General features: G+C 34.9%; 1 protein-coding gene across 1 annotated transcript in view; it reads left to right on the top strand.

Annotated features, from left to right (window-relative positions):
* The first annotated feature begins 520 nt into the window (after positions 1–520).
* LOC137387517 (ATP-dependent RNA helicase DDX1-like) overlaps positions 521–12,555 on the top strand; it is a 36,349-nt gene continuing 24,314 nt past the window's right edge. Inside the window, exons 1-11 of the mRNA XM_068073963.1 lie at positions 521–625; positions 4,953–5,004; positions 5,117–5,210; positions 5,530–5,623; positions 6,801–6,857; positions 7,018–7,104; positions 7,700–7,860; positions 8,134–8,283; positions 8,705–8,819; positions 9,016–9,077; positions 10,041–10,178. Of these exons, the coding sequence (XP_067930064.1) occupies positions 610–625; positions 4,953–5,004; positions 5,117–5,210; positions 5,530–5,623; positions 6,801–6,857; positions 7,018–7,104; positions 7,700–7,860; positions 8,134–8,283; positions 8,705–8,819; positions 9,016–9,077; positions 10,041–10,178 (1,026 nt within the window). The 5' untranslated portion in view covers positions 521–609. The remainder of the gene's footprint in view (positions 626–4,952; positions 5,005–5,116; positions 5,211–5,529; positions 5,624–6,800; positions 6,858–7,017; positions 7,105–7,699; positions 7,861–8,133; positions 8,284–8,704; positions 8,820–9,015; positions 9,078–10,040; positions 10,179–12,555) is intronic.

Genomic DNA, 12,555 nt, shown 5'->3' on the forward strand with positions numbered 1-12,555 from the left:
CAACACGTGGGAAAAATCTTTCCCAATCCCCACAAGAGCCATGCCCAGGCTATACAGCCCCCCAATGGGGACTTTATCTGATTGATTACATTTATTTGACATACAATTTTGGAGTTTTGTTTAAAACATTTAGAAAAGGAAAACTTTCAAAATATGAAAATTACCAACAAAAGACAGAATGGAGAAATAAAATTGTTGTGATTAAGTAACCCTAGCTACTTTTTGAAGTGGGTTTTTGAAAGGTGAACGTTAGTGTCTCGGTACTGTAATATGTAATCAATTGGAGGCGCGGCCGCCAATTGATTACATTCAATTTTCGCCGCCACGGCTAACCAGCTATGACGTCATTGTCTAAACTCGGGCGTACATGTACGGTATAATTATAATACAGTACACACATGTAGTGTATCTGAGATGCTGTATAAACTATAAATAGTATACGTAGTACGTACTACGTAGTATAGCGCGCATGTAAATGGAAAAGATCGTTTCTTGCCAACAATTTTTGTCGGCAAGTCGCTCGGGAGTCGTGTCCGCTGTAAGCGGTTCCATAAGCATTTGTCTCAGTTCTCCCATCAGCATTGTTGACCAGCAGATAAATTTCAAAGTATGACAGCTTTTGCAGGTATGTGTTATACTAAAAAATATTAAGCCTTTGTATTAGTTTCAAATAGTGTGATATATAAATTTCTAATCAACGAAATGAACTCGTTGATGTGTTGCGTTTGGTGCCAAGTGTATTTTAGTCGTGTAACATACTTTTTTTTAATTAAAAAGAGTGGTAAAACAGTACAAGACAAATACATGGATTGTACAATCATATTGCTGGGCTTTATGAATCTATTAACATTGTTGCAAAATTAATCACTATTAAAAATTTATAGATGCACTGGAAGACTTGAAAATTATCATTCATTAGCAAAATGTTGTATAGAAAAAAAAACCATAGCTTGATAGCCATAGGCAGAAGACAGTTGCTTGGCAGAGAACTTTATTGACATCACATCGACTATTAAAAACGGATATGGATGCGATCAAGAAGCGAAGACTCACCCATTTGATGTACCTACTTTACCAACCAACAGATAGACAAGAAATGGATTAGAAATGATCACATCTCCACCCATTTTATCTTTATATCACGCAGAAAGTACATGACAGACAGTTTGGCAGGAACACTACCTAGAATCACCATCTCCTTTTTGGTCACAGACATATTCACAGCTTGACCCCTATCTAATAAACCCCCTCAGCAATATTTACTAATTCATCTTAGTCTTTATACCTTAGTATGTCACCGGCCACACCAAACATCTATGAAAAGCAACAATTTTTAACAGCTCTATAGATCTTTTGATCATCTGATCCTGGCAGATTTGCTAAGAACTGGGCAAAGAATATGGACAGTCATTTCGTAAGGGTGCAACATTCTCTGGCTATTTTTAACGTTTTTCAAATTTTTAGTTTTATATTTAAGCTGTTGGATTTGTAGAAACGAAGATGTATCATTTACTGGTGAATATTTGTGTAACCTAAGCTTAGTGCTCTCACAAGTACCTAAACAAAAATTAATGAATTAGTTCATACAACCTAAGGAGAAGCACACAAACTAAACATAGTCAAATATAAAATAAGATGAAAGAGCAAATTCAACACTAATATATGTGTAGATGCAGAAGAAGCAAAAAAGCTTTGGCTATATAGAAAAAACATTAGGATCTTTTGTCCTAGAAAAAACATTGCTTAACTGGTACAAGCCATGCACCATTCTTGTCAACATATCAGTGAATTGTAAAAAATTAAGGTTTCAATCTTAAATAAGGTAATTTTAAATCTGTCAAACTTTGCAAAAAAAGGCACACCTCATGAACGTAATTTACCTATACAACTGGGTAAATGGCTCTGAAATGACATTGTGAGGAGGTTACAGTCTGTTATTACCAATTAATCATGCTGTATGCCTCGAGTCTTCAGAAAATTGGTTTCCAAACTTATGCCACATGTACAAGGAGTTCTTGTTTTACGTGAAGTTTTATACCCTAAAATGAGAAAGAATTAATTGAATTGAATTGAAAAATTGAATGATTTCAATTTGGCTTTACTGATGTTAATAGCACCTGACAAAGCACAAATCCTTACTCGAGTCCTGAAGTATTTATGCAAATCAAATGTTTAGAAGCATGCTCACGTAGTATAATCTTTGAAAAATAGTGACAAAAAGATTACTAGAGTACGTAATTACTCATGAAATTATAAAAAATTTGGATTCATAATTGAAACAAAAATCTATTCGATGTAATTTTAGTAATTGTAGCGAGATCTAATATGTAAGTCATCTAGGCGTTCTCTTTTGATCAGTCTAGGTGCCAAATAAAATTTGTGAACAGTATTAGCCAAACCAAATTGTAAGATATCAGTATATAAGTAATGTGAAGCATGCATAGTTATAGTAAGTCGATAGAGTAGTAATTAAATGAATCCGTGATATCATATATTATGCAGAGGCAGTATCACTTTTAACCTGAAAACACTTGAATACTAATCACATAATCATTTGATAGTATCCATTTCACGTATTACATCATTTCACATAATCATTCATTACATAAGCTGTGGTTTTTGATCTTGTATTCTGCGTTATTTATATTCTCTAGTAGTTTTCACTTTTTTCTGTTTTTAGTGATTTTTTTCAAACCTCAAGTAGTAATGCTCATGCATTTGTTTTACAAATAAATATCATAAAACCTCTAATTGAACGCCATGGCGCTCTATTTTTCAACCCTTTCTCTCTCTAGTGGTTGGTGGTCAATTGGAAGTGGCATTCAAATAGAGGCTGGTGTTGTATTTTTCAAATGGCTCGTCAGAATTTTGGAAAGATAAATTTAGCTTTTGTCGGGCGAAGCGAATGTCGCCTATATTTTGCCCTCTTTTTCCGGTAAAGCGATGTTAAACCTTTTGAATGCAGTAAATCTGCTAATTTACCTCCAACTTTTCAAAGATCTCTAAATAAAGTACGCATTGTTAAGCTGAGAGATATCTCTACCAGTTGTTATCTATTGCTTGCAATTAATCTGCGATGATATTATAGCCTGTGCCTTGCTTTGCAATTTGTTAGAGCTTTCAATTTCTATTTCATTCTAAATTTGAAAGTATATTTTTATTTTATATCTATATTTAACAATGTTGAATAAAAGCTCCGTGCACTCATTGATATGTTTGCTAAAGTTTGCAGACATAACTAGCTTTTTATGTAATAGAGGAGGAGTTATGAGTGTCGATCCATTGTATGCCGTGTAAGGATAACTGCAATGATGCTATTAAATAATATGCTATAAATCTGCAGATTTATAAGTTATATAATGACAATCGATCAATTGCTAGAAATATATACATTCAAGAACAAGTGACACAAACGAACCATACTTATATTACATGCAGAAGCAAAAATTAACGTTTTTAAAACAAAAATATTTGTATTGTTCGCTCGGATATCCGCGTTCTGATTGTTGCTTTCAATGGAACGATCTTCTTCTGCTTGTCCAATAGGCCTACCTTCCATAGCGTCTTCTGACCTCAACTCTTCTTCGGCACCGCTGAACTAGTCGATATTAGCGTCCAAACAATTTTTTGGCAGAGCAATACTTTTACGCATTGCATTTAGCTCAAATGCAATGCGTAAAAGTTTTGCTCGCTAAACGCAGCCTTTGGCCTAAAACTAGTCGTTCATATACCATTGGTTATGTAAACCGTTTTTATATACACATGTACTTCAAAGTATCAAGACCGCGTTAAACAAGGAACTACTATAAGCTTGAGGAGGTTATTAATTATTTCTATGGTGTTGCTTTCAAAGTTTTAATGACAAAAAACGAAAAGCTTTGGAATTGGACAAAATAATTAGGCCTAATTGTTATTGATGTGAACGATTCATTATTGATACGATTTTGTGGACTGATATTATGGGCTCGTAAAGATTAAAGGGGCGGTCAAGTGGAGGTGGCGTTCAATCAGAGAGTGGCGCCGTATTTTTCAACCTTTCTCTCAGGGTAGCAGTCAATTGAAGGTAGCGTTCGAATAAAGGTGGCGTTCAATTAGGGGTTTTACGGTAAATGTAAATAAGAAAGAATTCTTGCATTATTGGAGCCATAGATTGTTGGTAATCATTTCAGATAGTGCCATTGTTTTGATGTTGGTATTCCGTCGAGTTTATTTTTATTTCTAGTTCCTTGGAATAAAAAAATAACTTGTTGAGTATGTGGGTGTGCTGTGCAATATCTTGGCTATAGTATGGCCTCTACCAGTTTTGAAACCTTGCTCTTATGTCTTTCATAAAATATTTTTATGAGGTCCGATGCACAATGATGTAAACTCAACTGATGTGACTTATGTAACAGGGAGTACGAAGGTCTAGTAACTAATAGTTACAAATAATGTCCTCGAAAATTTTATTGCGTAAAAAAAACGTAATGTTTTAATGACGCATCTACCCTAAAATGGATTCGCTTTATGGAAATACTTGCTAAAATAACTTTCTTTTTAGTCAGCAATTCTGGCTTGTGTTCTAACAGAGAATCTAGCTTGTGGTCATTTTAGATACTTATGGAAGCAAAAATAATGGCTCAATTTTATTCCATGGGTATCTCGTCACTGATTGTTATTTTGATATTCACAAGTGATCTGGTTTCTTTTACCGGTTCAGAGTTTTTATTAGTACGATGATATAGCCATCCAAAGCTGGACATAGTATAATGACCTCAGGATGCATTAGTGTTGATAAAACCATATGGCTTAATCTTGTGATCAAAATATGATATACTTCTTTTTTGAAGATAAAGGAAGTAAAAAATGATTGATTAATTTTTATCATGATGCTCGTTGCAAGAAATTTCCATTTTTCACAAATACATGTATCTTATTATTGTAGCGGATAAGAATTCCACTTTTCTTTGTAGAGATGGGCATCATGCCAGAACTTGGAGCTGCTGTCGAGGAGATGGATTGGATGTACGTTGTGTCCAGTATATGATTTTCTTTTTGCAATATCTGTTCAATTGGGTTATTGATTAATTTAAGTAATACAGAATGGAAGCATTTAGACCTTTTTCTGTGTATGCAGGCTGCCAACTGATGTTCAAGCAGAAGCTATCCCGCTGATACTCGGTGGAGGAGATGTGTTAATGGCAGCGGAAACTGGCTCAGGAAAGACTGGAGTGAGTGATAGCTCATACATGTACCAAAAAACGTCATGCATGTCTTTTGATTGATTCATAAGCTCATTATTTGTACTTCTCTACTTTACATATGCTCCAATGAGAGTACAACTTCTGTTTCAACTGTGATGTTTTAAAGTTCGATTCATTCTACAATTTGAAACCAGGAAGTGTTTCTTACTAAACCATCATCTTAAACTTATGAAAAAGAAATCTTGCCATAGTACGCGCGATACTGGGTGATATTCACTTAAATATGTTTTTTTTGCATAATGAAAACTTTTCTCCACTTATTTGGCCTTTACTCTAACTATTGCAGGCATTTTGTCTTCCAGTCATACAGATAGTTTGGGAGAGTATGAAAGACTCAGCTGCAAATAGATCATCTGCGTCAACAAATAAACAAGCCTCAGGTAATGGGCTGTAATAAAGTAAGGGGCATGCATTTTGCAATAAATAATATTTGTACTAAGTAGATATTTTTATTATTTTTTATATGGGTTTACTAAAAGTTTGCTTTCACAAATATGCATACACTAATGTGATTATCTGTAGTGTATATGTTTAAAGTACATGTGAATAGAGCTATCTCTGCCATCCAATGAAAATGAACTTGTTGGCTAGCAGAGTTCAAAAGCATTCAACGAGAAATTCACAAAAGTGTGGTACACCTGAGCTCTAAATATGATATTAAATAATTTTTTGCGATGTTCTGAAGATAAAGCCATAGCACTTGAGATATATACGTACTAGTTTTGTGTTCATTATATGTTAAAGGTAGATACAGTGGTAGTTTAATTAATATTAAAACTTAACTTCGTGGTCATACCAACATTTTTTATTGTTTCTTTGCCGTTTTTTCCATCATCAAATCTACTCGTAACGCCTGACCCTCTTGTGTGTATTTTACTAATATCTTGAAGCTACAACTCTGGTTCATATAGCCCTAGTTCATACAGTTTATTATGTTTACTGAAATATCGCTGCCTTTGAGGTTTTAAACCAAATTGTTTTTGAATTCACGTGCATTACGTACACATTTGTGTACAAAATACAACTGTATCTGTGTAATACAAAATATTCCTTGAAATACTTCATTGCTTCCTCTTTTTAATTTAATATTCGCTCCAGGTGCACTTTCTTTTGTTATCAAAATTGAAATCCTTTTTCCACACATTAACCAATCGTTGGCTATGACTGAAGCAAGTGTATCTGAAGTAAGTTCGTTTGAGAATAAAGCTCACTTGTTTTCAGTGGCTCTTAATAACCCTTTACAAAAAAATTTTGTGCAGGTAACAAGCTTTTACATTACGAGCAAGTGCTGTATTTGGTGTCAAACATGTTGAATATACCTAATACTGTATCTATATTTATTTACCTCCATCTGTATTTACCTATATCTATTTCTATCGATCTATATCTATTTTTATCTGTCCATATCTATTTATATCTATCTATATCTATTTATATCTACATGTATGACCTAGCTAGTCTTCTTATTATCCGGTATATCTCTTTAGCTGTCACAAAAATCGTTATCATCTGCTTGTGATTGTATCAGTCAGCTGCAACTTATACCTCTGCTTACAGCTCCATCAACAGGAAATGAATGGAGAATGAATGTACACGATCGAGGAAGTGCTATGGGTGAGTTGGTACCGAGTGAGAATATGAAGCGTGTAGTGAATGAATTTAGGACAATAGAAAATTGACTATGTTTTTGTGTTACCTAAATGACTGAGCATTGGTGATTAGTTTTAGTCTGAAATGATACATTCTTCTGAATATAGCATCACGATTGTTACAGCTATTGATGGCAGTGGGCTACTGTGCCAGAGTCGAGACCAAAAAGGCTGGCATGGAACTCGGGCTACAATGGCAGTTTGTGGATCAGGTTTGTTCACTAAAGCCTGGTTCCCATATACGTCGCAAAGCACCGGCGGCACACCGCAGGCTATTAGCGATGAAATGGGAACGTATGCGCCGGGTACCGCCGAGGACCGCCGGTAGTTGCTGGCGGCATCGCAATAGTTTAGCGCTGTTCAAATTTCGCAAACGGCCGCAGGCAAAACCTTTCCGAAATGCACTGTACGAGTAAAGGTCACCATTATAGGAACCGCATGGCGATCGAACATTTTATTTGATTACGCAATTATGTTTACGATATTATTAACGATGTGGCTTTTATGTGAACAGATCCCGCCGAGCCTAGCGTCGCAAGCGTTTTGCTGCGCATGTTACCGCCAGAGTCTCGCAATCGATATGGGAACCAGGCTTAATGTAATGACATTTCACAAAATGTATTGTTTGAAATTTTTTTTTATGTGAACTGTTAATTTGTGACAATGATTATATTTATATTGTTACTACAAATAATTGATTTTCACAGATTGTTCAAACTGCTTTGGAAATACATACATTGACTATTTTGTAGTGTTCCATATTTTCTAAGTTTTGCCATAGTATGTCAAACACGCGATATATTGCAGGTAAATATTACTATGAGGCCATAGTTACAGATGAAGGGTTGTGTCGAGTTGGCTGGGCCACAGAAAAGGCCTCACTGAATCTTGGCACCGATAAGCATGGTTTTGGCTTTGGTGGGACTGGCAAAAAATCGAACAATAAAAACTTTGATGACTACGGAGAAGTAAGCTGCTTACAATTTGTTTTGAAAGTTGATGATCCTAAAAGTTTTCCTAAAAGAAGTATCCCATGTGGTAAACATAACATGCCGAACTTCAAATCATCTTTTTGGAAGTTTGCTATTAAAGCAATTTACAAAACGTAACACTTGCGCTTACAGTAAATACTTCGATATGGCAAGAGCAGACAATTGCTGTACTTTTTGCACGAGGTCTCTGTGAACTTGAGCAAGCCAAGAAAACTACATATATGTGACAATTTTACATGTAATTTATAGGCATTTGGACAGCATGATGTGATTGGCTGCTACATAGATCTGGATAGCCGTGAAATAGCATACACTAAAAATGGAAAGGACTTGGATATTGCGTTTGAAATACCAGCAAACATGCAGAAGGACAATTTTTACCCAGCTGTTGTGCTGAAGGTGAGCATACCAATACGACTGCAATAGCAAAGTCTTCAATTTCATTTTCATTTTCAGGCTGCTTTGGATGGCAGGCTACAAGTAGCAGTTGATTTGGCCTATGTCTAGCAGAAGGTGGGGTTAGTGGATGTGTCACATTTTCCATGAACTAATAATGGTTGAGTGTTATTTGAGGCTATATGTGAAACTTCTGTTTATATCACAGTCTTTACTTGTATTCTGTTTGCTTATCATTTTGTATGTGCAAATGATGGGACTATATTATGTAAGGTGTAAATGGAAGCTAGTAGAATATTTGGAGTTGTTTCGCTCTCGGAAGGTCTAATACTTGCAATGCAAATATTTAACAAGAAAAACATGCTAATCTATCTGCAAACCAGTTATGTTTTTGGGCTTGTTACGATGTTCTTGTAAATAACAGAATGCTGAGATGAAGTTTAACTTTGGGGGAAGTCCTTTCAAGTATGAGCCTGTGGAAGGACACATTGCCATTGACCAGGCTTCAGCAAGAAACAGCAAAGTCTCAGCTATCTCTGGTATGATGCGTATATGATATTAGTTTGACTATGCTTCTGCGAAAGGTTTTACTGAAGACCAATTTTTAGACTCCACCGCTGCCTGTCCTTGGCAGCTTTAACAAAGGCTGCAGCATCTAGTTCTATTATATTCTGATTGGCTTACGTTGGCGAGTGTAACCATCTTTAGGCTCATTCATGTTTATGATTGTTTTAGGGTCAGTTGCAGTAGCGTCCAAAGTGAAACCGCCAAATGCTCCTTATGCAATTGTTATGGAGGTAAGCAATATTCACCTAGTTTCATTTTGATAATATCTGGTGGCTACCTGTTGATGTTCTGATACATCCATGTTTTATGTGATGCATGTCAGAATAATTGAGTAATGTTTTCTCATGCTTAGAAGTGCTGGTCTGGATTTCTTTTCTGCAGAGAGTAAACCCTTACTGGGCAGAACCCTGACCCACAGCAAGTAATGGAGTGTATTGTCACTTGTTATGGTTATCGCTAAACATTTTGTTTTAACCCGTCAGAGCCAGATGATAGCAACTGTTACGGATAGGTGATGATGGGCCCAAATTACTCCTGGTTGTAATATCATTTATTTGCTATTTTCGTTTTTTTTAAACATCTATGAGGCCAGTACTAATACTTGTTAAAATCTTTTATTAGACACACAGTTTTGATAGCATTTACTGCTTACTCAAATTTGATTATATAAGTTTTACTGCTTATAGTCAGTGCCAATTATGAGCAAGCTTTTGGCTTGTTTATTGCGAAATTAGCAGCTGAGCAGTTGTAAATTTACTACAACAGTACTACAACAGTACTACAACAGTAACACAACAGTAACACAACAGTACTACAACAGTACTACAACAGTACTACAACAGTACTACAACAGTACTACAACAGTAATGCTGTTGTAGCGGTTTAAGGGTCACTACTTAAAACACAAATGTTATAGCTGTAAATGGATTGACAATGTTGATACACATACCGACAATATCGACACATGTATTTCATAAAGTATAAATCATGAGGTGCCCTTCTTTGTGGGTTTGCCATTCTTGTACCTAGATGTTATATTTTATGGCATTCTCAGTCCAATAGCGATGTACAGGAATTGTAATGAGAAGGGGTCTTTAGCATAGCAGCTCAGAGTTTATGTATGGCGTTCTCACAGGGGTGGACAATTACAGAGTATTTGCAGTTATACTAATAGAGTGTGTTATGTTCTGTAGCCTTCGCGTGAGCTGGCCGATCAGACACACAAACAAGTGCAACTTTTCAAAAAGAAACTAACAAATCCAGGCATAAGTGAACTCTTGTGTGTTGGAGGTATGGCTGTCAAGGATCAAATAGCAGCTCTCCGAAACGGGGTAAGTTTATCAGCATGATAATGTTTTAGTTATTTTATTGTTTGTATCTATGGTTGTATCTATGGTTTATTGCTTATCATTAGGTGAGCATGCACCAGCAATCAGCTTAATCTCTATGAATTCCTACGTACTTTTAATAGCTATGTGAAGACAACATTGAAATAACCGGCGTTTTCACATTTTAAATTTTTTGGAGTTGTTGCTACCTACAACTCTAAACATTTTAAGTGTTTTGGAGTTGTTGCTACCTACGTATAGTTTTGGTGCTGTAGAATTATACAGTGAAGCAATAGAAATCGGTGTTGTCTAATGAAAATTGTGTTTGAATTTTTTGCTTCAATAATTAAACCAAAGATCTCCAAGCCGTAATATTGAATTTACATTAATTCAACTATTGCTGGCTGTGCTGTACATTATGGCTAAATGAAAGGTGTTTTATAACCACCAAACCAAGTGTCTTTCAAAAAAGTCAGAGATCTTTATCATGAATTTTATATTCATTGCATGATACAGTGTTAAAACTTGAACATGGATTTTCTCAAAATTGCCAAAGCGTACATCACTGGTTATTTTATTGCGGTCTTCGTGTGTTAAGGGACAAACATCTACAGATCAAACCCATGATTCAATCGAGGAAAGAAAACTCTTAATCAACTTTCAGAATGTATATGAAAAATTGTGACTTATAAATTTCTCTTGTCACACTTTATTAGATGTTACTACACATTAAATCTAATTGGACTGTATATAGCGATATTATTTGTTAGTAATAGGAAGCATGCGTTATATGTTCAGCATTAAATAAAACATACACTAATGATGTAAATACTTGATGCCTACACGAAAGTTAAAAATAAAATAAAACAATGTCAGCAATCGATAGATATGTGTTAATTTTTATTCGTTCAGTCATTTAAATGTCTGAGATCAGAATCTATATGCAGAGATTCTCAATCAGCGCTAGCTTAGTGCCTCAGAGTGTGTTGGTTTTAACACTTTATCTGTTATAACAGAAATAACAAGTCGGGGCTTCTAATAAAGGTTCCCTAATATAAAGTAAGCTAGAGAATAAGGCTATGAAATATTTTAGTAGAACTGTTTGTTGTATGCAGGTAGAAATTGTTTTATGTTGTTTGTAATTGGACATTAGAACAAAACAATCTAACAAAGAATTGTATTCAGAATGTTGAATGTGATGATAATTTCACTCAGGCTTGAATTGAGAAGGAAAAGCTATTAGCCAAGGATATGCTGGCAACTTGGATAACATAACGATTAATAAATAGGAAATGAAAAACAATATTTGTAGAACCACATGCTTTAAACTCAATCTTTAGCTTACTTATAATTATAGTTTTACATCATCTTCAAAACATAATACTGGTGTATTATACACTTAGGAACTAAAGCTATATTTTGCAAAATAAGCATAAGATCTGGTACCACTCACTACATTCCTAGCTTTGTAGCTAAAGCATTTCATGTTTTTGAAATTTCTTGGCTAGATGTAATTCAGATTTTTTAATCGAACAAAATATTGCTTTACTTTTTGTCCCTGTAAGGAAAAAAGATTTGTAGCTTTCTATTGAGCTAAAAAGGTAGTTTCCATAGATGACATTCCAGGTGAAATAGGGATAAATTTTTCACAGGTATTGCTGTGAATGTACACTATTAATGTTTCATTTTCATAGAAGGCTGCGTAGAACGGAGTCAGCAGATGACAAGTTCAACCCTTTTATATCTACATACTTGGTAATCTAGAATGATTTCCACCTCGGTATTTACAGTTGTGCTCAAGTTGCGTAGTTGTTACCTTGTGGAATTGTTTTCTCCCATTACAATAAAAGCAACATGAAAGGCATCTGGGAGTGTTAAATATTGTGCTAAATAGCCTGTGACCCTGTTGGATTGAGAAATGCTCTCGCTACCTGCCTTAATAACCTTGATTCTATTATCTATCATGACTGCTAGATATGACTTGTTTCTATTACGAGTTGTTTCTAACACCAGAGCAAAATGGCTCTGTTTTGCACAGGCATTATTCAAATTCGTTTTAGTGCAAACATGATGCGGAATAAGCGACTTAGCAAAATATTGGCTTTTAATTCAGCCTTGTAATGACAACTCCGCATAGCACACGGGAAGGAAAAAATATTGGATATTTGTTGGTGCCTATTTCTGTTATAACTTTTTTTATTATAAATTGTATATACTATTTTTAGTAATATTTTATTTTAGTAGTTTTTAGTAATTATATTTTTGACAAGTTTTATTTTTAACTGAGTTACATTTTATTGTCGTAGAATAATTAGAGTTGTTATTACAGATCAAACTTTCTTATTAATGTGTTCCGAATTTCAGTCTATAACGCAATTAG

This window comes from Watersipora subatra, chromosome 2, assembly GCF_963576615.1.
Source record: "Watersipora subatra chromosome 2, tzWatSuba1.1, whole genome shotgun sequence".
NCBI lineage: Eukaryota > Metazoa > Bryozoa > Gymnolaemata > Cheilostomatida > Watersiporidae > Watersipora > Watersipora subatra.